Source organism: Chamaea fasciata, unplaced genomic scaffold, assembly GCF_029207755.1.
Source record: "Chamaea fasciata isolate MVZ Bird 193981 ecotype frontalis unplaced genomic scaffold, bChaFas1.0.hap1 SCAF_10, whole genome shotgun sequence".
Lineage (NCBI taxonomy): Eukaryota > Metazoa > Chordata > Aves > Passeriformes > Sylviidae > Chamaea > Chamaea fasciata.
The window spans coordinates 10,209,826-10,236,522 of NW_027094095.1; the positions used below are offsets into that span (position 1 = coordinate 10,209,826).

A 26,697-nucleotide genomic window follows, 5' to 3' on the forward strand; every position below is an offset into this window, starting at 1 on the left:
TATTTTACTGCACCAGTGAAATTTCCAGTAAAATCCAGTGAACTGATTTTATTGTACAATTGCTGTTGATAGTACAAAATAGGGTTTCAAAACTGTACGCAATACTAAAAGTTACCAAAATGTTAACAGCAAACATTTCCAATGGTAGTTAAACACTTATTTGCTTTTTTTCCAAAATCATTTATCCATTTGCTACATACATACTGTACAAATACATCTTCCTATACATCATTTACATTTCAGTAGCAGGCAATATCAAGCGTGTCCATCACCATCACAAGTGCTTGCAGAGGATCCACAACTTCTTGCATGTTATCTTTCCTCAAGACCCAGTCTGGTTTAATCCTGTGAAAAGATTAGTGGCTTGCATTAAAATATTTCAATGTCACAGCAGAAATAGAAGACTAATTTTTAAGCTCTTACCTTGAAACTGTTTTTATTCTTAGAGGAGTTACTGGAACAGAGGAGGTCCCACCTAAGGCAGTGTTTGTTTTCTGCTTCACAAGTGTTCTCTCTGCATCCATCCTGTGTTTCCGAACTGTGAGTTTATAGAGGCTCTGGATGCACGAAACAGTCCTTGGCATGCCTCGGATTTCCTGAGGAAAGGTGAAAACAGCACATAGTCAATACTGCAAGTTCAAAAGCAGCTTAAATCAAGAAAGCATGAGTGTGTTCACCATCTCAGAAATGCATTTTTTAAAAACTAGTTTAGTTGAAATTAATATTACAGCCATAACAGGTACGGGAGAGGAAAAAAAATTACAAACACCACCAAAACATGCAAGAAAAGTATGTTAAATTAAACCATTAAACCCAAAACATTTAGGTCTTACCAAAGCTCTTTTTGAGTCCTTTGAGAGGATGGCCAGCAAACAACAGGTCTTTGTGAAAATGCTTCCTCCTTTCTCTGAAACTTTGTCGCCAGCTTTGCCTCTGTACATTTGCAGTAGGTCTAGTAAAGTATCTATAGAATTTTCAGCTTCATAAACTGCTCGAGTAGTTCTTTCATACTGTTAAACAAGAAAGAGACAAGAGAGCTTCTTGATAGACAGATCTTTAAAATATCCTTAGTTTACAGGTTACTATTTAGAGGTTAGAGGAAAAAGCAAGGCCCATATTCTCCCCTTGAATAAATTTGTAGCTGAACTGGTATCCAAGCACTACAAATCACTTCTGTATTTACACAATTGTTACAGATTATAAAAAGGTGCCTTTTGTACTTCCTCCCTTGTTTACAAACCCATAGAATCTGATTTTATTTATAAAATAAAGAAATAATTTAGAATAATTTAAGAGAAATTTAAAAATACTGGTGATACCTTGCAATGCCTTAAGGCCATGAAACAATTTTTTTACCAAAAACCTCCATATAATTATTACAAGGTAAATAAATAATTGGTTTCAAAATAACAGCGAAAAATCAGAACCTATTTTCATTCAAAACTACTACTTCTGTTGTTCCAGATTTATTCAGAAATACTGTGGATAAACAAGTACTACAATGAAGTACCCTACTGGTTATAAACCTGCAAAAGAAATTATTCAAGCTACCTTTGAAACATTGAGTAGAACCTGAACTGAGTATCTGATCACATCCATGCATGGAACACTCCTGTTGCAGCTTCGAATCAGAACAAAAATACTGAAGAGTGCCCTGCTCTGGGCCATATTTTCACAACACAGTGGGGACAGCCTGGTAGCCACCTCTAAAACAATTAAAGAAAAACAAATAGAGAAAAGAAAACTCTGCATTTCAAGCAAAATAATTGCAAATCAGGATTTTCTCTATTTTTAAGTAAAAGTGCAAAGTAAAAACTGTAATTATTGATTTAAGTAAGCGTTTCTAAAGCAATAGTTTTAGTATTCCAGACTTTAAATTAAGCAGACGAAATGATCCACAGAGAACATATACTGATAGTAAAAATTATAAACTTATATTAGGTATAGCACTACTAGGACTGACAGGAAATTAGAGCAATCATACAGGATTTCCTTTCTCTCCATAACCATTTAAATATTGTTCCTGAATCAATAATCTAATTTTAGTCTGGAAAACCCTCCATTAATACCCTCTAATGCTCACATTTTATAGTCATGCAGAAAGCCTAAATATCATTATGAACTCTCCTCAGCTGAAAAAAATCCAGTTTTTATCATTCTGAAAATTCATCAGTTATAACAAAACAAAATACTGACCAAGATGCTTTAGTGCTGCAAGAATGTAGGAGAGATGTTTGTATTTTAGAAGGTGGTCAATTGCAATTGCAGTTCTGTTGCCCAGTTTGTTTTCTTCTCTGCTCTTTTCATTGGCCTTTTCTAAACTGCGCCTTAAAGCTCTGGTTTTTGCTGTGTCAGTCATCCTTCTCCAAGAATACCCCCTCCACAATGCCTACAGAAAAGGAATTCCACAAAGAGAAAAAGTTGTAAAGGAGAGACAAGACAAAAGAACTTCATCAACCAAAGCAAAGATCTTTCCTCTCCCCAAAAACCCACGAGAAAAAAAGCAAATAAAAACAAACAAACCCAAACCTGTCATTTATTTTCTTACAAGAGGTGTTTACCTGAAATTTAATTATTCCCACTGCAAATCTCCTCCTGCGCCTGCAGGCGAGGAACCTCCGCACGTTTCTCTGGATTACAGTTGCCGCCTTATTCCTGTGATTCAGCCAGCCTCGAACCGCACGTTGTAACCAAACCAGTCTCTGATAAGTTCTTAAAAATCTCTTTCGTTGCAATTTTGCTCGGAACCATCTCTGTTTAAAAGGAAAGTACCTTTCTATTTATTTAAAACTCTTCCCCCTAGATTCCCTTTTCCCAACCTAAATGAGCCCTGATAAAAAACTGAGTGTTTTCACACGAGCTCTGCACTATAAACATCACCAGTCACAAATAACCTCCATGACTCTGATTTGCCTTGGGTAGCTGAAATGCAAGACTGCAGAATGAAATCTTAACTAGGAGCCATTAGGGAAGCATTCTGAGGAGAGAAGGGTAGAGGAAGGGACAGATAGAATGGTTTTCACTTAGAAGGGACCTACAATGCCCATCCAGACTAACTGTCTGACCAATTCAGGGCTGACCAAAAGATAAAATACATAACTCTCCCAGTTTATACTTGTGTCCAGCATTACTATGCCCTAAGAGTTCTCTTTCTCTCGGCTGGCTTTTAAGGTGAGCCACCACTGCACTCTTCTCATTTCCCGGCTCTGTTTCTTCCCTTCTATGAACAAAGAAGGGAAGGGTACTGTGTGCCAAATCAGAGAAAAAAAACCCTTTTCCATCCATTCTGTTGCCTTAAAGGGAAAATCTAACTTATGGGGAGAAATACCAGATTTGTGTATATGGAGAAGGAGTAGGGCAAAGTTTGCCAGGACATCCTTGATCAGTGAACAGCTATTTCAGAGATCCCATTTTAGCCTCTCCATTTATCCAGCGCTGGCCTCCCCTACTGTAACTAAGCTAACGGTCAGTTTGGAGACCTGAAAGTCATTTTTTACAATTGGTAGTGCTGCACTACGGTCCTGATTTTGATCTTGATTTAGGTAAGTAAAACCTGGTTTTATTAAAATGCTGCAACCTAAGAAGGCTCTGAGACCACTGGCAGATCAGAAGCATCCAACCAAATAAATCACAGTGTCCCAAGGGACTGTTCATATAAGGAGACACTCTACATTTCACAAATCTTACAGGTTGTTGTGTCTGATCTTTTTTACCTCTAGTAGGATATAAAGAAATAGGCTAAGACAGCACTCGGATTTCTTCAGCAAGCTTGAGGGTCTGAAGGAAACAAACTTTCCCATCCATCCTCAGCTTTAAAATCCTTAAACTTCCAGAGCTTCCTTAACTGTGTATAAGCAGCATTATTTAATAAATCATAGTCTCTATAATTTAGGTTTATTTTCATATGTGAAGGAGCTACATTGTCTTAGTGCTATAGTTTAGCTCATAGAAAACAAGTTATACTGTTACACAAATCATTCAGCCTTTATCAGACCAACCTGTATTATAAGAACAGAAGAGATCTGGGTTTGTGCAAGCTTTAAGGTGAGGTGTCTCCTGTAGGCCCTTTGAATTTTAATTGCAGAGATATGATGATATGCAGCTGCTGTAAAATAAAGAAGTCTCTTCTTTTGTTTCTGTTCTAAAATCTGGAGAAGGAAAACAAAACAGGGAACATCGTTAATTTTCACACTCTGAGGTAGCTGGATGTCCACACAATAAACACAGTCCATAGCAATATACTATTATATCAATACCATATATTAATATCATATACTGATATTAATATAATATACTAACAAGATACTGAAAATCACTTCAGAACTCAAGTGAGCTACTTCTCTGCAGTACTAGGTCTCTAATCTAAATGGTAACACAGAGAAGTGATTGTAAGAAACATCTTTAATGCACAGCAGAGAACAATTTCATTGCAAGCCTATGTGTCTAGAATTATCAGTTACAGGTAAGCCACAAAGATCTCAGAAGCTAAAACAACACTCAACAGTGAAAATCTACTTTAGTTCTAAAGGATTGTAAGAAAAGGATTAAACGATGTTTGATCAATTCTGACCTGCCCAATCCTCAAAGCAGCCAACAAGAACTTGATTTTAACACTAAGAGATCAAGTTTTCTTCTCCTTGCCAGTCAGAATTAATGGTAAAACAGCTCTAGAGATACCTTACATCCAAAGTAAAGTTTTAATTTGAATTATACCAACCTTTTTCCTGACTAAATAACCCCGGATAAATGCTTGCAGTTTAATGACAGCTCTTCTAGTCTTATTGTATTTCATAAATTGAAGCCTGCCTTCCTGCCAAGCCTGCAGATGTTTTTGGATAATTACAGCAGCAGCTTTTTGTTGAACAAATTTCCTTCTTGCCTTGAAACCTCTATATGCGTTTTGGATCAGACATGCAGCCTGGTGCTTCTGTAAAAGATATTAAAGGATGCATTGATAATTCAACTTTTCTTCATTCATGTCAGGATCAATATACATTTATTTTTACTCCTAGGGGTTTTTTTTCCATCATAAGAACAAAAATGGAATAAGAAATACAAGTAAACTCAAACAGTAGCAGTTTATATAAAATGCAGTCTCACAGTTTGGAAGGTCTTTTCACTTACCTAAATAGGGTCAAAATATGGGCTTAAAACTTTTGCAAGCAATAAAGCCAGCAGAAAATTTGGCTTTTTTTTTGGTATCAGTATATAGAGGGGTAATTCAACAATTGGAACCATTCAAAATCAACCATCAACCCTGCTGCTTAAATCGAAAAAGGATATTTAATATTTTGAAGATTGAATATCTTTGACTTGAACAATTTTCGCTCTGGTTCAACCTTTTCTATGCTTCTGCACATTGATGACAAAAATCACTCAAATATATATTGAAAACTTTTAAAGTAACCATGACACATCAGAGTGCCAGTGAAAACATACCTCTCTTAGAAGTCTCCTGGCCCTGTAGTGCCTGTATGCCAACTGAATCTTAACTGCAGCACTCCTGGTTGCCAGAAACTGCTGCCAAAGTATTCGCGCAGCGCGGGTTGCTCTCCAGACTCTTTGGATGGTAAGGGCACAGGACTTCATTTTCAAAAACCTAACATGGAAATGCATTTTTAAGAAAACAGTGATGGTTTATGAAATAATTAAGGTAGATGTTGGGAAAGCAGAGCTGTTCTCAACCAGATTTTGGAACACTAGAAAATGGGAATCACCAGCATCACTGGCAGAAAGACTGATTTTAAACAGAAGACACTTTCCGGTTTCCCATAGGAGGTATTTCCCTAACATACTGCCAAAGGAGGCAGGGCAGGGACACAGCAGTTTGAAAGGTATTGGACAGAATGACATACAACAGGTCCATAAAAGGATAATAACAGGAATAGGCAGGGATGTTTAAAAAGCAGGGATGCTGAGGGAGGACCTTGTATCACTGAACAGCATCCTCTACTGCTACTGGCAAGGCATAGTTTGGAATGAGATGAGCCATCAGACTGATCTCATAGCAGAATAAATAAACAAGTTTAAATATTCCATAGTTTAACAATTCCATTGTGGATTAAAATGGAATAGTTTAACCTACATGCGCAATTTTGAGAATATCCGGAATATTTTTCTTGCAAAAAAGAAGAGTGAAAAAAAATCAAGGCCTACTCTTTCTAAAGCCTCAATTTAACCTTGTGAAAGAGCTTCCATTCCAGGAAAACAATTAAATTCAATGAAAATCTTGTGCAAAAGAATAACCCCACCTGCACCAATAGGGCTATACTCATGCATGTTACAAGGATGCTGCAGGGGCAGAGCCTGAGAACCCGAAGCCTTCTAAAGAGTGCAGTGCAGCACTAAAGAATTACATAATCAAAGCTTTGAAAAGTAGAGTGATGTGTCTCAGATGGGCATTACCGAGTCCGCAGCTGTCTGGCTCTGCAGTGACTCTGGATAACAAGGGTAGCTCTGAGCACAGACACGTATTCCTTTCGTGCCTTGTGACCTCGGAACCAGGCTTGGATGACTCGTGCTGCTCTCACTTTGCTAGCCCACTGCCTGGCTTTATAACCTCTATATGCTGCCTATTAGAGAAATAAGAATAATTAAAAATCAGAACTGTTAATGGAATAAACAAAATTAAAAATACCACATCAACAGCAACAATTTTTAGGATTTCTACCTCTAAAATACTACAAATATTAAATTTTTCACAACTAGATGTTTTCCAAAGCAAGTGAAACATATCCAGGGAAATACCACAAATGCCACTCTTTAATATTAGACTGCAAAAATAACTAGATTGTGAAGAAACAAATATAAGAGATTAACAAACACTCAATAAAAACCACTTTTATGACTACCTGAATTGTAATGGCAGCTTTTTTCATTTGATGGAATCTGTATCGATCAATATTTCGCATCCGATGGGCTCTGTAGTGCTGCTGTATTAACACAGCAGAAAACTTGCACAGAAGGTATCTCTGTCTCTGAATAAATCCACGGAAAGAGGCCTTCAAAGAAAAAAGACAAACTTGGAATACTTCACCACTTGCATCATATCAGCTGGGAAAGCTTGCATACTTCAATGTACAGCGGTACTCTCTGGTTGTTATAAAAACAACAATATAAATAAATCTATTTCCCATGTCAAAAATAATTCTTTTTTTCTACCATTTAAGGAAAGTAACCATCCCTGTATTGTTCAGAATGCTTAAGTTAAACGTTCAGGAAATAACTAAGCATCTCCCAACCCCTCCAAAACACAGAGGTGAGGAAAGCACATCTGATTCCTAACAGTTAAGTAAAGCACGTGGTCTCCAACAAGAGTAAAACCAACCTAAGAAATTCTTATAGAATCCTAGAATGGTTTGGGTTGGAAGGGACCTTTAAAGATGGTCTAGTTCCAACCTACCCAACATAGGCAGGGATACCCATTAGATCAGGAATCTCAGAGCCACAAATTATTATGCGAGATGATTTATTTCCCTTTCTTCCTTGATTTGGGGGAATTTCCCTCCTTAAATTCCTCTTCAAAATGTTAGGCACTTCAATTAGTCTAGGGCCCATTAGGAAACCTAGGAGGACTAACATGATTGATTTACTCACACCTTCCTAAATGTGAGTCCTTAAGAATGTAGGAATAGTGATTTTTGCCATTTATGTCACTTTATACCCACTACCAGTGCCCTCTCATACAGTACACCAGTTTTCATTCATATTCCCAACAAAGAAAACATTCATTATGCCACTGATATTTAGAGGTGAAATTCAGTTAAAGAACCTTATTTCTGTGTACTGTGGTAGTAGGCTTTATACATCAACCCTGCAGTACACCTCAGAAACTGATTCTACTTCAGTTTTAAACTGTGGTTTGCAAGAGCAGTAAATCTTTAAAACACCTAGAGATGAAAAACAAAACGAACAAAACGCCCAAATCCCAATACTATTCATTCAGAAGTACCTGAATTTTAATTGCGCTTTCTTTCATTTTGCGAAACCTCTTCCTTTCGATGTATCCTCTGACTGTGGCCTGCATAAGGATAACGTTCCTCCGGGTTTGTAAGTAAGTCATTCTTTGGTGCTTCACAGTCAGGTGGGACCGGTAGTGCCGCTGCAGGACAACTGCTGCTCTTTTATAGCTCATGAACTGGGATTTACATCTATGCATTAAGTAATAGGACTGCAATGTGACAGCTGCTGCTCTGAGTTGAATGTACTTTCTACGCTGCAGAGCCATCTGAAGAAAAGACTGAATCTTTCTTGCTGCTCGTAGTTGCCTTGCTGTTTTCCTTGCTTTCATAGCTCGGAAAGCAGACTGAATAACTACTATGGCTTGTCTTTGAGCCAAGTACTGTGCCCTCTGTGAACGAGCCCTGAGACACGACCTGTACCACCTCTGAACAGCAACTGCCGTGTTCTGGATCCGTGTGTAGCGAGTCCGTGCTCTTTGGCCTCGGAACACGGACTGGATCGTTACTGCTGCTGATTTCTGTGCAAGAAAGCGTCTCCTCTCCATGCACATTCGTAAGAACGACTGAATGCGCCGTGCAGCAATGTTGGCTTTATACAACTGCCTGGCCTTCCTAGCACGAAAAGCAGCTTGAAGGCAAATGACAGCCTTTCTTATTTCTGCATAATTTCTCATGGCAGCTTCTCTTGCCATTTTGGCCCTGAACCTCTGCTGTGTAACTGTGGCAGCCCAGCACAGCTGTTTGTAACACCTACGTTGTACGTACATGCGATAGCTGGACTGTATTACAACCGCTGAAACATGCAGGAGTTTCAGTTCCCGCCGTGCCTTCGTGCCTCTGTATGCTGCTTGAATAACAAGAACAGAATTCTTCATTGTCAGATACTTCTTGCGTTGGTTCTTTCCTTTCAAATAGGATCGGAAGTAGCTCTGTATAACCACAGCTGCGACTCTCATATTCTGATAGGCCCTTCTATCCCTGAGCATCCTGTAGGCTGCTTGTATTGTCCTGGCAGCTGAATGCATATGCTTGAGACTCCTCCTCACCCTGACACCTCGGTACACAGCCTGGATGTGAATAGCTGCTCTGCGGAGAGAGTGATATTCCAAAGCACGCTGCCTTGCCAGAGCCAAAGCTCGGTACCTTCTCTGAAAGACAAGAGTAGCTGCTCTGAGAGAGAGATATGTCCGACGTTCTCTGAAGGCTTTAAAGTTTTTCTGAACCACAGTTGCAGCACGGTGCATTTTTTGCTGTTGTTTTCTTACTTGCATGTCTCGAAAAGCCCTCTGGATACAAGTTGCTGCTTTCTTTAATGAAGTGTAATGCTCTACAGCAATTTTCCTGAGCCTGTGGCCTCTGTACCGCCTCTGTATTAGTTGGGCTGCCCACTTAACTCTTCTGTAATGACAGTACTGGCTATACATTCGGTAGTTTCTCTGTATTATAAGAGCTGCCTGATGTAGACTCTTCAGGAAGCATCTTGTTTTCATTCCTCTGTAGGCAGCTTGAAGAACTAAAACAGAATTGTACAGTTTTAAGTACTTTTCTCTCTCACGCTTCCCTTCCCTGTAAGCTCGATAACGTTGCTGTATGATTACTGAAGCAAGCCTGAGTGCTTGATATGAAGTGTAAGTTTTATGCATCCTTAACATTGCTTGAATAATTGTAGCAGCTTGATGCATTTGCTGCATTTTTTTTCTTACCACAAATCCTCTATAAGCAGACTGTATGACAACAGCGGCATTAAGGAGAGAGAGGTATTTCTGACGCTGAATATTTGCTAGTTTTGTTGCTCTGTATTTTCTCTGAATTACAACAGCAGCTGACTTAATGGAAAGAAAGCATTTTCTTTCAAGGAAAGTTCTAAACCTTCTTTGAATAATCACCGCCGATTCATTCATGGTTCTGATGAGTCTTCTTGTTTTCATACCACGGAAGGCAGCCTGAATGTGTAGTGCAGCATTTTTCATAATCATGTAGTTGTAAACTTGTGCGTCTCTCTCCTTACAAGCACGGAACCACTGCTGAATCTGCCTGGTTGCAAGCAACACCTTTCTGAAATCCTTCTGTTGCTTGTGCATCCGATAATAGGACTGGATTACTGCTGCTGACTGGTGCATAGTTTTTAAGTCTTGCCGGACTTTCATGCCTCTGCAAGCAGCCTGGAGGATAATAACAGACTTCTTTAATTCCAAGTACTTTTTGCGTTGTATTTTACCTAAACAAAATGCTCTGTATTGCCTTTGAATTCTTATTGCTGCCATTCTCATTGACTGATATTTCACGCTCATGCAATACATCTTAAACGTGGCTTGGATGCAAGCAGCTGCTTGGTGCATACACTGAACCTGTCGCCTCACTCTCACACCTCTGTAGATCGCCTGCAGTTGGACTGTGACTCGTTTTAAAGACAAATACCTCTGCCTTTGACATTTAGCATGAGTAACCGCACGGTAACGCCTTTGAATGGCTATAGCTGCAGATCTAAGTCTTTCATATTCCTTCTTGGCCAGGTAAGATTTGAAGGCAGCTTGTATGGTTGTAGCAGCTTTGTTTAGCTTGTTCAGTTGTCTCCTTGTAGTCATCCCACGGTAAGCAGACTGTAAGACTAAAGCAGCGGCCTTGGTTTTTAGATATACTGCACGTTGGGTTTTTTTCATACAGTAGGCTCTGTAGCATTTCTGAATTACCAAAGTAGCTTGTCTTAGTTTCTTGTATTTTAGTTGATTTATATGCATTCTGTAATAGGATTGAATAATTGTTGCAAGATGATGTTTCTTCTGCATTGTTTTTCTCACAGACTTCCCCCTCCATAGTGCCTGAAGATGCACTGCAGCATTTCGCAGCTGAACGTATTCTTGCCGTTGTCTCTGGCCCAGAACCTTGGCTCTGTAATGCCTCTGGATGGTTAGCACAGCGTGCTTCACAAGCCTGAATTTCTTCAGAGCCAATAATTTTCTGAAGGTAGACTGTATCCTAGTAGCAGCAACATGCTGCCTTTGAATCTGCCTTCGCACCTTCCAGCCACGAAAAGCTGCTTGTAAAGAAAGCACTGCTGCTCTTGTCATTAAGAAGTTCAGTCTTTGCCTCTTACCACCCTTACAACTTCTGTACCACCTCTGAATCACAATGGAGGCCTGAACCATTGCCTTGTGCTTCACTCGTGCAGCATGAGCTCTAAAAGCAGTCTGAATTTTAATAGCAGCTCTACATTCAAGTTTGAGCTTTTTGCGTGTTTTATAACCCCTGTAGGCTGCCTGTAAGCACACAGCTGCTTTTCTAACTTGCAAAAACTCCTGCCTGTGACACTGGGTCTTTTTGCAGGCACGATAATGTTGTTGAATGACAATGGCAGCACTATAGATGGTTAAGTACCGTTGCCGGTCCCTTTTCATTCTGTAGCAGGCCTGAAGTAATATTGCAGCCTCCCTCCACTTTTGTATTTGTGTCCTGACCAGATAGCCTCGAACTAGAGCCTGAATTCTTATGCAACCTCTCTTCAATTTCTTATAATCTTCTTTAAATTGAAGAGCACGTCTCTGAGAGCGATACCTTTGCTGGACATAAATGGTTGCTTCTCTCAGTGCACAGTAATGCTTACGGACTTGCCTCATCTTTGCAAGTGCTTGAATCTTCACTGTGGCATCTCTCAAGTTTTTAAATCTCTTCCGGGCGACATAAGCACGGAAACTGGACTGAATTTTGATCACGGATCTCAGGATACGAGCCTGTCTCCTGGCTTGCATCCCCCTGTAGGCAGACTGGAGAACAATGGTGGCCAGGCGCACCCTCTGGAAAGCAGCAGCTGCTTTTTTAGTGGCCATGTGTGCCCTATAGCGGGTTTGAATTACAGAGGCAGCATTTTTAATCTCTTTGTATCTTTTTACTTGTTGGTATTTTCTCAGGTGTGACTGCAATGTAGTAACAGATTTTTTTAACTGCAGGAATCTTTGTTTCTCGCGCTTCATTCTCCACAGTGATTGAATAACACACGCTGCAGTTGCTTGTCTGTACAGCTCTCGTGCCTTCATGCCTCTAAAAGCAGCTTGGAGAACTACCACTGCTGCACGCTTTTGCAAATAAGACTCTCTCTCAGCTTTGCCCAGTTTATAAGCTCTGTAGTACTGCTGAATTGTCACTATTTTTGCCCTGTGCTCCTGGTAAACACGTCTGGCCAGCTGACACCTGTACCAAGCCTGAATCTTGATAACGTTTTGCTTAACACGTAGATACTGCTTCAGGTCTCTGTGCATCCTGTACCAAGACTGTATGACAAGGGCAGCCCTCCTTCTCTTAGCCAATTTTGAAGCTTGCCATTTTCGGAAATAACTCTGAATCACCAAAGTTGCTTTAATTTTCCGCTGAATTTTGTATTTTCTCCATCTTCTAAAGGCACACTGAATAGTAAGTGCTGAAGACTTTAGGATTTTGTATCTTTGCTGATCTATTTTTGCCAACTTAGTTGCACGCAGATGTCTCTGAATTGTAGCAGTAGCCCAAACAATTCTCTTATATGCAGCAACAGACTTCACCATCCTTATCCTTGCTTGTACAAAAATAACACAGTGTCTCAGCTGTAAGTATCTTTTCCTTGCAGAGTATCTCCTCCAATAAGCCTGCAGGTAAAAAAAAAAGAAAAAAAAAATAGTATTTTCTTCATAGTATGTTGAGTTAAGCATGAATGAGGACTGTCATCTTCAGACTTTTATAAGATTTCTTATTCCTATACTTATCAGAACAGAGTATTCTGAGTTTAAAGGGACCCACAAAGATTGAGTCCTTCACTTGACTGCATGGCCCATACCAGGATCAAACCCATGACTTTGGTGTTATTGACACAATGCTCTAACCAACTAAGCTCATCTCAGGGTCTTAATCCATTGGAAGTCAAATCCAGAAATCTATTTTAAAAAAAAGAAAAAATGCAAAAGCTAAATGGTTTTTAAGCATTTTAAATTCTGTGAAAAGTCCAATTTGCCCTGGCAATAGCAGATTCCCTTTTATACAATCGGATAAATTACCAATTCTTTAATATCCATTCTAAGAAGTCTTAGGAGTGCAATATTTATCTTTGGGTAATGGTGGTGAAAGTATCTTAAGAAAATGAATTAACTGCAAAACTACCATTGCTATGTCTGCCACTCTGAATGTGCCCACTGCAGGTGACATAACACAAGAAGAGTAATTTTAATTTTTTTTTTAAAGCTTCTTTAAGTAATGTTCAGCAGCTGCAAAGAAGAAAACCAACACAATCTCACCAATCCTTACATTAACTGTTTAAGGCCCCGCGTTTTAATGCTTATGGTACCCCAAAATATTCACCAAGAAGGAATAATTGTTAATTTAATAGCACATTACCATCATTCCCTAGAGAGAAAAGTTTACTAAACCTCTCAAAAGCAGAGGGGGAAAAATTTAAAAAGTAGTACATTTCATGAAAGCATTAATTGCTGCAAGCAGCACAAATGGTCCCTCAGTGAGGCTCACTCTTAGAAGTTTTCAGGGGGTTTCCTTGGTGCATAATCTCGCTTTAGATTGCAATACCTGAATGACTGTGGCAGATTTATTTCTGGCTTCTTCCAGTTTGGCCTTTTTCAGCTTGAAGAGAGTCATCCTGGCCAAGTATCCCCTCCAGTGCTTCTGGATGAAAATGGCTGCATTCTCTTTCCTCAGGATGCGTCGACGAGCCAAGAAGTTCATTGCAGATTTTTGAATTATCCGAGCAGCTCTGTGTCTTTCCTACAAAGAGTAAATTTCCACTGAACATTAGCTATGGAATTTTCACTCAAATTTTTCATTTCAATAACTATCTACAGCAATTTCATAAAATTTCAGTACACTTGAGCACACTGTAAGATTAAGTAATAAAATAATGCCTGCAACGTTTAAAGGGTTTTGGTTTTGATTCCCTCTTCCCCACCAGCATCTTTATTTCAAGAATTGTAAAAGGAATGTTTTATCATCATTGTTCAGGTTGTGTAGATGTTATACAGTAAAGAAACTGAAAATGAAAAAGCCTAAATAGAACATCTGTCCCTTTCTACACCATAGTTTCTTAGTATATTTCACTTGAACACCGTTCCAACATCAATACGGAACCCAGCAAGACAGTGGTGGCATTTATCAACCTTAAGGTGCCAGTTTTAAAACCTTCAATAAATCTGGTATAACTACCAGAAAATCAAGATACAGAATATCTGAACTCATGAAATTCAATTCAAAAGACTGGTGAAGCTTAGCTCCTTAACAAAAACAGTAAATCCATGCAGAAATTTAATTACTCCTCTTGTCTTACAGCATTAGTAGGAATTAACTACTCCTTTAGTTTTAAGGAAGCAGTGCAACTATTTTATACTTGAAATATTGGGAGAAGAGTTTAAATATTAAATACTGGGAGAAGAGTGACACAAAAAAGAACAGTAGCCTCTAAACTCCTGTAATTACCTCATAAGTCTAAAAGTAAAGTGGAGTTTAGTAGACTACAGCACCAAGAAGGCCACACATTTTGATGACAGAAATGGCACTAATTAGTTTAAATGCCAGTATTAGTCCAACAAACCTGTATTTGCCATTGAATTTATATTCCCTTTCTTAATGTAGAAGCTATGATTATTGCACAAGCAGAGTACCTGAGAGAGTTTCAGTTCCCTTTTCAGCCTGTAGTTCCTCCAAGCAGCCTGAATTACTCGTGCAGCTCGAGTTTCTTGGCGAAGATCGAGAAGCCGTGAACAGAGAAATGACAGGTAGGTGATAACAACCTGCAGAAACACAGAACACAGCAGGGTAAGGGCTGTGCAAAAGAGCAGAACATGTTCACACGAGGGCAGAACATGTTTATATCAACTCTAAAGGCGTTTTACCTTCTCATCAGGAATTGTATTTGACATGTCTGCATGATGAATCATTGCTGGTATCCCCCCTAGGTCAGAAACTGCAGCATTGATCAGCTGGAAGTTTTGCTTTTCATTGTCTAAGAGTTCCTTGTATAGGACTGAGGGAGCTACAGCTTTGTAAAGAGACAAAACGTTAGCCAAATGAAATTGTGCAAAGAAATAGATTTAACATGAACTTCTGTACGTTAAATAACTCACTTTGATCAAACATTTCTTCCACAACATTTAGAGAAGTGTCAGACTCAGATGAGGAGGAAGAGTTGAGTCCCACTGTAACAGTTCTTGAACATTCTACAGTTTGAGTTGTTCGCTGGCACACAGCTTCCAAAGGCACATAACAGGGGTGATAGTGATGAATCAAATGACATAATACTCTGCCATCTGAGAAACACACTGTGAAATTTTCCACCTGTTAAATAAAATAAAAAATAAATTCCTTAAATTTTTGTTACTAGTCAATTGGTATAAACTGGATATAGAATTTCTTCTCTTGTACATTTAAATGTGACCAAGTACAAATTATTTTTTAACAAAAAAAAAAAAAATTAGTGCTAATTTTTTAAAATTAGGCTAAAAACCTAGTGCTTCCTTTGAACATTTACTGTAAAGTGACATAAAGCTGCAAGAGCCCAGAAAACCAAAGAGGTCTGAGTTATTATACAGTAAATTTACAAAGGAAACATTTATGAAACCAATCTACCTAGAGCAGGATCCCAAATAAACTTCTATAGATGTCTTTATACTAGGTTTTCAATGCAGAAATAAGTTCTGAATTTGTATCAGTCCCAAGAGCTCTGTTTTACCCTTCAGAAAGACTAGCAGCTGCTACTGTATTCTGACCAGAGTCAGGTCTCTGACCAGGGCTTCCCTTCTTGGAATGAGCAAACATATCCCTTCCAAACAAACATCTCTGAGGAGATGAACTGACTTCATCCCAAACTTGAGCTTAATTCTCACAGCTTTTATAAACACTGGAAATTCTATGCATAAATACTTTTAAAAACGAAGGCTCACTAAAAGTCCACAAACAATTCCCATTCCAGCAAAGAAGTTCAATTTTTAAAAAGCATTTTTATGCACAAGACTGACCGAAAGGGGAAACTTTTTCCTCAAATTTGTTTAAAAAGAAAAGTGGAGCTAAATTCAAAGAACAATGGTTATTTCAAATCATATTAAACAAAGTCTAGAAGAATATTTACAAAAAATTACCATTGACTTCTACTACATATTTGAAGAACTGTTCTCTGTAAAGAATTACAACAGCACAAGGTGTACTTGTGGAAGTGTACACAAAACTATTTACCTTGATACTGTAAAATCTACAAACAGCATTAACCCATGCCATCAGCAGTTTCACATTTTCACTGTAAGTCTGAGATGAGAAGTTACTATTGTCTTCCTGCACTCTAAAATAATTTGGAAAAGTCTTGACAGCACCCAGTAATGCTTTTCTCTTGTATGTGTTTTTCAAAAACTCAATTTCTTCTTTTAAATGTTCCACATTCAGAAAAACATCCACCTGTGAGGAAGAAAAACAAAAAATGTCAACAGCCTGACATGTCCTGTATTACAGCTGCTGGATGCAGTGCTTTAGACATGGCATTTTAGAGAGAATCTACGCTCACTTCTCGGCAATATATGCCACACAATGAGTAGTAGATAATCTGAACTTGCCAGCATAGATGGCAGATAAAACCCCCTAAATCTAACCTTCCCAATGTTCTGTGTAAAAGAGTTACTGCGTTAGTTAATAGCTGGGGAGAAACAGGGAAAATCCCTGTGTAATTTCAATGTGTTTTCAGAGTAAACAACAATTTCAGAGTTCTGCCTGCAGTTCTACTGATCTCATGTACCAATCCTCCTCTTTTAAGGGATTCCAAAAGGACTTGAGCTGGTTGGAGAAGAAGCAGCATATCTGCAGGGCTTGGATAAAGCCACTACTCACCCAAGTTATTTCTCTAATCAAAAGCAATACAGCTGTAACACATGCATCAGAAGAACTGACTGAAGGAAGTTAACTATATAATAGTGTAGCAATATTTAAGAATGAAAATAATTACATTTGATTTTTATTATATTGTCTTATTTTAGAGATAGTTCTGTGGCCAAAGTCTTTAATATTCTTGCTTTACATAAACTTAATTGCACTTACATGCCTTACCACTTAGTGTTGAAATTCCACCTCAACTTTTACCTTATTTTGCCTTTCATACATTAAGTTCCTTCCAACTGGATTTGTCACTTGGACACTTATTCTTAAAATACCCTCTGGCTCAAGTTAACTCTTAAAACAGTCTTAAGAAAACTATTTTATAGTTTTAAGAAAACTATTATAGCTTCAGAGATTACTCTATAACTGTCTATCAGTGTAACCTCAAAATGTCCTTTTCAGTTATTAAGAGTTTCCCTGCAGTTTGAGATCAACATCATTTTACTTTTATGTATCAATTCTGCTACTATACAAAATGAACTCAGAAGTTCATTTTTTTCAACTCAAATGAATGCATAAGAAAAAGCACAGTTAAAACTTTATCCAAACTATATTGTTAGGGAACAATTAGCAGTTTAGTAAAGTTTACATGGAGCTTTGAATGTACAAAACAAATCATTTCAGTCTAAAATTTGATTAGTAGAGGCTTTCACAAACATCAAATATTCCTGAAAGAGTGGCATTTTCATTATCACTCCTTTGTGACTAGCAAAAACCAAACAAAATAAACAATTGAATAATACCTGGAAGGCAAAGACAATTTTCCACAGCAGTGCTAAGGTTCGTTCCCTGTGTCTATCCACAATATCCCTCGAGTCAATTGAAGCACCTACCAAAAAAAACGAGGGATTAGAGTGTGCAGTAGTTTTCTGATGCACTTAAAATACCCACGATTTCTAGGCCTTACCAGTTTCATCTTTCAAGTACACTCCTCGCTCTTTAAGGACATTGAGAACAATATCAACATTATGCATCTTCTGTAGCCGACTTATTGCAGGAACTCTCAATTGTTTTGAAAGGCTCCAGTTTTTGGTCAGAAGCTCCACTGTTCTCCTAATAAAGGTAATTGCATGATTCAATGCCTCTGATGAGCTCACAGTAAGTATTATTTAAAAAAAAAAATATTTCAATAGAATTCTGTATCAACGCACACAAGACGAATGCCACACTGTAAGTCCACGGCCAGGTTTGTTACAGCAAAATCAAATTCATCAAGTGGAGTTTGAATATGACTGACAGGGAGTCCTAAGAAACCCAGATGGCGGGAAAGGTCACCTTCACCACTCAGGAAGTCCCGGGAAAATGCAAGCAAAAGGTCTTTGCTAGCCTAAAGGTAAAAAAATAAAAAAGAAAACCTTAACACTTCAACATTTGTCAATCAGAATACAATTTTCATCCCTTGTACCTCCCAAATTACATTTCATATTTCCTTGTCTAATTCTTAAAATTACGTTGTTTTTTTTTTTTTTAATTATTTTTAGCAAGTCACGTAGCTTTAACTTTAGTCAGATTAAAAACAATTAAAAAAATCTACACTAAGTCAGGACAATACTGGAGGGAGACATCAAAACGCAGCTCTCACCTTGAACTCTGCATCCTTACAAAAGAGGCAGGGGTCGTGATCAATCATTCTGGACTGTTTGGCACAATCCAGAAAGCAAACCAACAGCAGCAACTTTTTCAGTGTGAACTTTGACAAAGCTTCTTCATGACCTAAAATGATAGAAGTCAGTAACTGATGTAGTAAACTTTAAATAAGTTTAAAAATTAACTGTGACAAATAAATTATTTTGGAAGTAGTTATTACCTTCCCGGTAGAGGTGGGGCACGACAGGATGTCTGTATTCAGCTGCAATGTCAGGGTTCCAAAGCAAGCGATTAAGGATAAATATTGCTAAACCCACAACATCACTGTTACTCTCCAAAGCTATCAGTTCTCCATAAATAGTCTAATATGAAAGAAGGGGAAAAAGCAGAAGTAAGTGTTAAAAGTTACCTTAAACACTGTGATTTTTTGAACAATATACATTATTGAATTTCTAAAATAATAAATGATAATTGGTCTCTAAATAGTTTTCAAGTGAGTCCCTGAAAGGTAAAGCTAAAGGCAATTTCAGATGATCTCATCTCATTTCAAAACATGTAGGATCATCTGCGTCTGAGAAATCAATCAGGATCTTCTTTAAGATGACCACATTCTTCTCCAGTTTAGTAAAGTGCAGCTGATAGGGAAATGCTTTTGTGTTATTGATCATGGGATTAACTTCCACTATCCTTGATTAAATGTTTTCCTTCTTAATAAGGTAATCACTTCTTTAAAGAAAGTAGGTTGCAACAATTTAAAATATATGCATCATGCTGCAACTAAATTGAACTGAATCTACCTGAATTAGTATGAGAGAAAATATAAAAAAACCCAAAACAACCTCTACTAAAAAAATTGCTAAATGTCCTTGAAAGCTAAGATTATAGATTAGAGACTCTACACAGTACACTTACCTCCAGACCTATACGCAGCCATAAAGGGTTGTAAGATAAAAGCCAATTAAGGACTTTCTGCCTTTCTCCTGCAAGAGAGCATCTTTCAGTATTAGCTCCAGCAAACATTTCATATTAATGCAAAAATTTCCATTAGCCAATTTTAGATTAAACCAACTCAGTGTGCGAATACCCCTTTCTCCTACTTACGAGAGGAGAGAATTCCAGGTTTCAGTCCTCTTACCTATGTCTTTCCAGAGGTGCCTGTCCCTGCGGACCAGCAGGCGGCGGGTTTCGATCTCCAGCTCGAGTTTCTGGATGGCCCTGACCATGGTTTGGGAGGTGAAGAGGCGGCACGCCTCGCGCCGCAGCCTGTTCAGCTTCCGGCGGGCTGTGTATGCTCTGAGAGACGCCTCATCCTTCGTGGGTGCCTTCGCAAGGCTCCTTTTGTGATGATTCTCCTCCCCCAGGACAAGAGCAGCTGCATTTACTGTTTAAACAAGCACAAAAAACACGCATTTACATCTCAAATTAAGGTAGCCTTCCACACCTCATTTATTTTTTCCTCTCTTTAAGCTGACATTTTTTATTTTTATTCTGACTGATGATTTATCCTTAAGGAAGCTTGTCAGCTGTTGCACTATACATATGTTTCAAAGTACAAGAATACTAGTCCACTATTAAATATAAGAACACTTATTTCATAAGTGAGCAGTGCCAGGAATTCAGTTTTAAGATTAATGGTTTCATCTTCAGTTCATTCAAATGAAGCTAAAGATAGAGCAAAAAGTAGGTTATTCTTTTAGTAAAGTGCCAGCTATAATACTTTCCAGCAGGTGGGGATTCCCCACTCACCACCCACTAAGGAGTGCCACAGCCACACATTCCAGTGCGTTCTCATTGCAGAGAACCATCCCCATGCAGGGGTGTGCTGTGCCGTGCTTGCCATGAGCTAGCGAGCCATCTACACTTATCGGAAGGGGGAAAAGATGACAACATGACTCTGAAAAGGTTTACTCTTCAATGAGTACTACTGCTCCTTAGTGTTAATAAAGTATATTACATAAAGCTTAAGGAAATGAGAAGACAAAATTATTGTACTCTTACCTTGTGAAGTATTTGTTTTTACATTGAAGTCATCTGGGGTAAGTACAAAATTTAACCACCAGGTGAAAGCTCGTTGCTGCTTCTCCTTCCAACGCTCATCATAAAACATGTTTTTAGCAGCAAAAGGCATTGGGTGCCTAGGGATGACTTTAAAAAAAACAAAACAACAAAAACCAAAAATGTCTGATAACCAATATACATTTCATTGTGGAAAGGATTCATGTTTGACACTCCATTTAGGACTACAGCCAAAAAAGCAGATTGTTAAAATCTTCAGTGACTTGCAGATCAGGGACTAATAAATAAATTTCAGCCACAAAACATGGCTTGAGTTGTTACAGACCTAGAACTAAGACACAATACCTAGAACCCAGGCCATTTGCAATGGGGCAAACCCAAACTGAACTGAATTACATTCAGGAAGGGCCATTTTATAGATGTATTTTTCTGATCAGACCAACTTAGTATTCCTAACTCTGCAAAATTTTTATCTTGTTGGGAAGAAATTTTCTCTTTTGAGGTATTCTGTTGTTGCCCTAAAATGTTATCAGATATGGAAGAGGCATTTAACTAATAGCCATCAGTAAGCTGGGAGCCAAACTGCAATGTAGCTTTTACACTTACAGGCCAATCTGAAAAAAAGTAACATTTACTTTTAGCTGATCATGTGTTGCAACCAATTCTCTTACAAGTAGTCAAAATAGATCACAAAAGGTTACATATATTGTTCTAATTGGTATTGATTAATTTCAGGTACTATCTTCTATTTCCTCTCAGTTCTAACCAGTTAGGTCTTACCTGAAACCAGCAGTACAATCCTGACATTCTGTTCAGTGTTTTACCAAACACCAGGAGTCTGCCTACCTGTTTTCAGTGGTTTCACAAATGTCAGGTGTGACTGGGCCAGTCCAGGGACAGGTTTACGAATTCTCTTGCTAGCTTTAGATGCCTTCTGAAGTGAAGAACCTACAAGCATTAACACACAAACATCAACAGCAAATATGTCAGTGAAAGTAAACACATGAAAGTTCATACCATTTCTAAAGTACAGAACTAGAGCAATTCCCCATGAACCGTTCAAAAGATACTGATGATCTAAAAAAGGGAGGAAGGAAGATGTGTGCATGCAGGGAACTACAGACTGGTGAGCCCCATTTCTCTGTCTGGGAATATCATGATCCTCATGGAAGTGATGTTAAAGCACATACAAGACAAGCAGGAGATTCGGGACAGTGAGCATGGCTTCACTAAGAGCAAATGGTCCCTGACCTGTCTGGTGGCCTTCTGCAGTGGAGGGGCTGACAGAGCCAACACGGGAAACTGACTGATGTCATCTACCTAGAGTTCTGTAAAGCCTTCCACATGGACCCGCATGGCATCCTCACCTCCACATTGGAGAGGCATAGATTTGGAGGGTGTACCATTGGGTGGATAAGGAATTGCAGCCAGAGAGTTGTGGTCCATGGCCCGGGTGAAGGCTGGTGATGGTGTCCCTCAGGGATCTGTCTTGGGACTGGTGCACTTTAATATTTTATCAATGACACAGAGACAGAGATTGAGCACACCCTTGGCACGTCTGCAGGTGACACGAAGCTGAGCTGTACAGGTGACACAACAGACTGAAAGAAGAACTCAGAGAGAGCAGCCCTGCAGAGGAGGACTTAGGGGTTCTGCTGGATGAAAAGCTGGACATGAGCCAGCAGTGTGCACTCACAGCCCAGAAGGTCAACTGAATCCTGGGCTGCAAGACGGCCAGAGATCAAGAGAGGGGATTGTCCCCCTCTACTCTGCCCTTGTGCAGCCCATCTCTATTTATCCTAATGGATTAATAGAAATAACCTGGTAGAAAACACACCTTTTCCTGCTGCACATCAATACTTTCAGCACAATGTTTTTATGCAGACCAGTTTAAAAAGCCTGACTTTGAAGTGCATTACTGAAAGCCCCAAATCAAATCCAGATCACAGAAGAGATCATTTAACTGAAGAAAGCAGCATGTGCTATTTTGATCTGAAAGCCATGATGAATTTTTCCTGGTAGTTAAATTTTGCAAATTAAATGCATCTTTAAGTTCCAGATCCTCATTCCTTTCACATTCCATATTTGGGGTTGGAACAGTTAGAAAACCCAAAATAAACTGAAATGCAAACCAGCAGCATTTTCTGATCTTCAAGCAACAAAGTGTCAGCAAACAATAAGGCAGAGAGAACTACACAAGGCTGACAACAAATTAATCACAGTAAGAAGCAGGCAGAATGAAAAAGACTTAGGAACTTCTTCACTGGAAGGGTGGCTTGGAATTATCACAGGCTGCCCAGAAAAGTGGTGGAAACACCATCCCTAAAAGTGTTGAAAAGGTGCATGGATGTGGCACCTGGGGCTATGGTTTAGTTTGGAACATGGTGGTGCCAAGTTAATGGTTGGACTCAATGTTCCAAGAGGTCTTTTCCAACCTTCGTGATTCTACTTTTGAAAATATGTGACAACAGGACTGAAGCAGAACAGTCACAATGGGAAATGTACATGTGAGAAATCTTGTGCAGGAAGTTTGCAGAAAATTTGATTTACGTAACAAGGCCTCTGCTCAAGAGCTTTGAGATACTTTGCCTATCACTGTGATTAACAAATTTACACAGGAATAAAGTAAATTTGAGGCAAATAACATAAACCAAAACTCCAACCTAGTTTTCAGTTTTTCAAAACACTGATATCTAACAAATTGCAAAAGCCCACATTTCAGAGACATGAAATATTTCTGACCGTTGCTAGACAGTTCAGTCTGCTATACATATTTCCTAATCAAAGGCACCTTTCAGAAAATGGTAAATGAAGAAACACTGCTCACCAGCTTTCTTCCTCTGCCCTACTCTCTCTCCACACACGGGTTTGAAGGCTGATGGTCGTCTGGCCGCGCGTGTTTGATCGTCCGTGTTAGAGGTAAGAGCTCTTTTTCTTTCCACTTCTTCCACATGCACTGGAGCTGTAACTCTGCTATTTCCTACATATGTTTCACTTTTCCTCTTACGACATGAAGTAGTGGATCCAGTAGGAGATGAATTGACCTTGTCATTGTGACACTTATTTTCAGATGAAAGGGGAGCTGTAACTGGCAGGGGTTTAGACGTTTCTGCTTCCTTCTGTCCAGGCACCACAGTAGCACATCCCATTATTGCTTTATTAAGACATTTTTTAGATTTTGGCTGGCAGGTTGCTGTTCTTGTTTCTTCAGTAGCACCAGCCTTACTTTTTATGACTGTGGCAGAAAGAATTGGACGCTTTTTGGTTTCCTCTCTCTGAGAAGGATTGTCAGTCTGATGTTCCTGTGCAGAAGGAAAACTGCAGTGATCTTCCTTGGGTTTATCACAACCAAATGCCTGTGATTTTACATTATGCAGGTCAAAGACTTCCTTTAAGCTATGCTCTACATGAACATGTGTTTTTGTCTCTACACCTCCATCTTTTTTCCATTTTGAGGGTAGAAATCTCTTAACAATATAAGTCTCTGTGGTGGACGATATTAATGCTGCCTCAGGTTTAGGCGTCTTTGATGGTTTATCTGACAAATTGTCCTTCACAAATTGATCAGGTGACAGAATTGGAAAAGGCCGTTCTATTACATCTATATCCACTTGATAATTGTCATTTACAAAAGCATCTGGACTTAAAATTCTCCTTGTACTTAAAACAGGCGCAGAGGTGGAGTGTTCCGGAGTGGAAACTGGTGAGAGCGTAAAATTAAGAACTTCTCCATCATTTGAAATTGGCAATTGTGTTAATCCAGCAGAACTGGAGGCACTTTCAGGTTGCAATTGATCGTGCTCAGTAGCACACCTATTGATGTTACAGATGTCTAATTCAGGCAACAACTCCCCACTTCCAGAGGCGGCGACGTCCCCAAATGCAGTAGACCTTCTCAGGGCAAGCGGCGTGTGAACAGTCTTGCCTTGCTCTTCTGGCACTGGGGCAATTGGAGATGGAGGCAGCTCATTTTCTGAGCCAGCAGGAGGGTCATTTCCTTGGGATATACTGCTCTGCACCGTGTTCTGGTTCTCACATGCCTGAAGGGGACTTCTAAGTCTCTCCACCTTCTGAGAAACTCGAAATGTTTTATTAACATTTTTAGTTTCTGAAGTACTCTTAACTTTTATTGCAGATGTTCCTGAAGAATTCTTCTTTTTTAATGTCTCCCAAAGACTCTTCTGAAAAAGAACCGTACATAAAAGTTAGTGTGCTGGCTTTCTAAATTGTTCTACGTGTAAAAATAAACATTACTAGCATACCCATTCAAAGTTTAAAAAGACTATAAAAAGAATCCCTGATCAAAAATTCACAATACCTTATTTTCAGGCTTGAAAGCTGTTAATTTGGTCATGTTTCAGTTTTATTTTTTAAGCTGTAGTTTATCAGCATCTACTTTCCAACCCAGCTAAAAAAAAACTGAGGACAATGGGCATTTCCACAGCATCATTTATCATTTTATAGTTCTCCCTCACTGAATTTTCTAGTAACAGAAACAGTAGTTACATCAGATATGCCAAAGTAACAGAATTAAGATAGGATAAACACACACTCACCTTTTTCTTTGGGGGTTGCTCAGCAGCACCAAGGAGCACAGCTTGATGTTTTACAACATCATTAACAACAAAAGTCACCAGTTCTCTGATTTTTCCTTCTTCTAATGGTGTCCATGTGACAGAAACAAATATTCTTTGTCCTGACTATAGGAGAAAAAGAAAAATTTAGTATCCAGCATTTAGGTACACTTAGGTAACACTGAACATCAAGTAATCAACCAAACAACAAGCAGCATATAGAAGTAATACATATTATGACAAGAAATTATAAAAAATTGTTAAATGTTTAAATGTCAGTTTTCCCTCTTTGACATATAAATTTAAGCAACCCCTATCAAAAAACGTTGTCTTACTAAAAGGTTGTATACCTCTGAATCAAACTAAAATGGAAAACAAGAAAGAATACATATAAATATAACACATAGACAGAGGTTTGAGTTAAGGTGAGTAGAAAAAATTACATAATTTTTTGCATGTATTAACCAAATAATTCCTTTAGAATAATTTTGAGAGAATTACGGTGAGAGAAACAGAGGTTGATTAACTTAGGATCTCAGCCGACCCTAAATGTAAATATTGATTTTTTAGTCAAATTTGACATACAAGTCCTTCGAAAAAAAGTAAGACACGGCAATTTATTAAAGAAGTCAAGAAGCTTTCTATTCATTAATTCCAAGAGGAACATAATATTCAAGCACTTTGCAGGGAGACTTCACCCTGGTTTTATAAGCCCATTGTTGCAAGAGATGCCCAGTGTTTCTTCCTCTCTCACAAGCATTCTGGACAGTCTAGATAATTGTAGATTAGTTCGTCTGAACTGTTCTATTATGAACTGGCATTGATTGAACTAGCCACAGTTTGCACTTCCTTAGGTATCGTAAATGTTTAATCCTATTTTAAGCGTGCCTTGCTCTCTGTTGTGTCAACTAAATAACGCGCCGAACAGTGAATTGGCATCCTCTTCCCCTCGGCCTTTTTCCTAAACACATGCCCTGAAACTTTTTGACAGGTCTCTGCCTTTAAAGCAACATTCCCAAAGAACAGTTAATTCCATTTTATTTTCCCTGTCCTCACTGCAAACACGTGTCTGTTGAAGCAGGCTGTGGCGCCTTGGCAGCGTTGACAGCCCCCAGCCGGCGGGGCCCGGCCCCGCCATCCCCGGCCCCGCCGCCCCGCGGGGCGGCCCCGAGACACGGCCCCGCACACGCACCGCCCTCAGCGGGGCCGCGGCCGCCGCACATCCCCGACGACCGCCGGCTGCCCCGGCACCCCACGCCGCTCCTCCCGCCACCCCCGGCCCTGCGGCCGCCACAGCTCCCGCCCGCCCCCGGGCGTGACCCGTACCTCCACAAAGAAGCGGCGGTGCTCGATGCTGAAGCCCCTGGCAGCGGCCGGAAAGCGGTCGATGACCACCTCGGCATCATCCTCGTTGGGGTTGTCGATGACCAGCAGACGCGTGCGGGAGGCGCCCACACGGAGCCGGCCAAAGCTGAGGAAGGGCGGCCGGGAAAAGTAGCTCAGGACCAGCACGGCGGGGTCGTCATCCGCGTCCTGCTCGCCGCCCCGCAGGGCCCAGCGCCGCCGGGCGGGGTTGTCGGCGGGGCCGCGGTCGCCCCGTGCCGCTGCGGCGACGGAGCCCGCGGCCATGGCCGGGCAGGAGCGGGACAACGGCTCCGCACAGGCAGCGCCGCGCC

General features: G+C 39.6%; 1 protein-coding gene across 1 annotated transcript; it reads right to left on the reverse strand.

Annotated features, from left to right (window-relative positions):
* Positions 1–33: 33 nt before the first annotated feature.
* Positions 34–26,650, reverse strand: ASPM (assembly factor for spindle microtubules). The gene is made up of 29 exons (XM_066192273.1): positions 26,348–26,650; positions 25,004–25,147; positions 23,275–24,628; positions 21,294–21,395; positions 20,430–20,576; positions 19,567–19,812; positions 19,344–19,411; positions 18,652–18,793; positions 18,427–18,557; positions 17,996–18,171; positions 17,752–17,897; positions 17,588–17,673; positions 16,158–16,373; positions 15,053–15,263; positions 14,822–14,967; positions 14,591–14,719; positions 13,506–13,700; positions 7,952–12,577; positions 6,852–7,001; positions 6,406–6,572; positions 5,440–5,599; positions 4,718–4,927; positions 3,999–4,148; positions 2,562–2,753; positions 2,197–2,389; positions 1,552–1,706; positions 834–1,010; positions 424–596; positions 34–345 (listed from the first exon to the last, which is right to left on the reverse strand). Exons 1-29 carry the CDS (start codon positions 26,648–26,650, stop codon positions 240–242), a joined length of 10,401 nt encoding a protein of 3,466 aa, XP_066048370.1. The 3' UTR covers positions 34–239.
* Between the last annotated feature and the right edge of the window lie 47 nt (positions 26,651–26,697).

What these genes read in the sequence shown, in the direction of transcription:
- ASPM (XM_066192273.1), bottom strand. Translation starts at nt 26,650, where the DNA reads ATGGCCGCGGGCTCCGTCGCCGCAGCGGCACGGGGCGACCGCGGCCCC. An exon ending in AAAAACAAATACTTCACAAG is followed by an intron (nt 19,813 to 20,429) that starts GTAAGAGTACAA and finishes TTGTTTAAACAG; the next exon opens with TAAATGCAGCTGCTCTTGTC. An exon ending in AATCTGCCACAGTCATTCAG is followed by an intron (nt 12,578 to 13,505) that starts GTATTGCAATCT and finishes TTTTACCTGCAG; the next exon opens with GCTTATTGGAGGAGATACTC.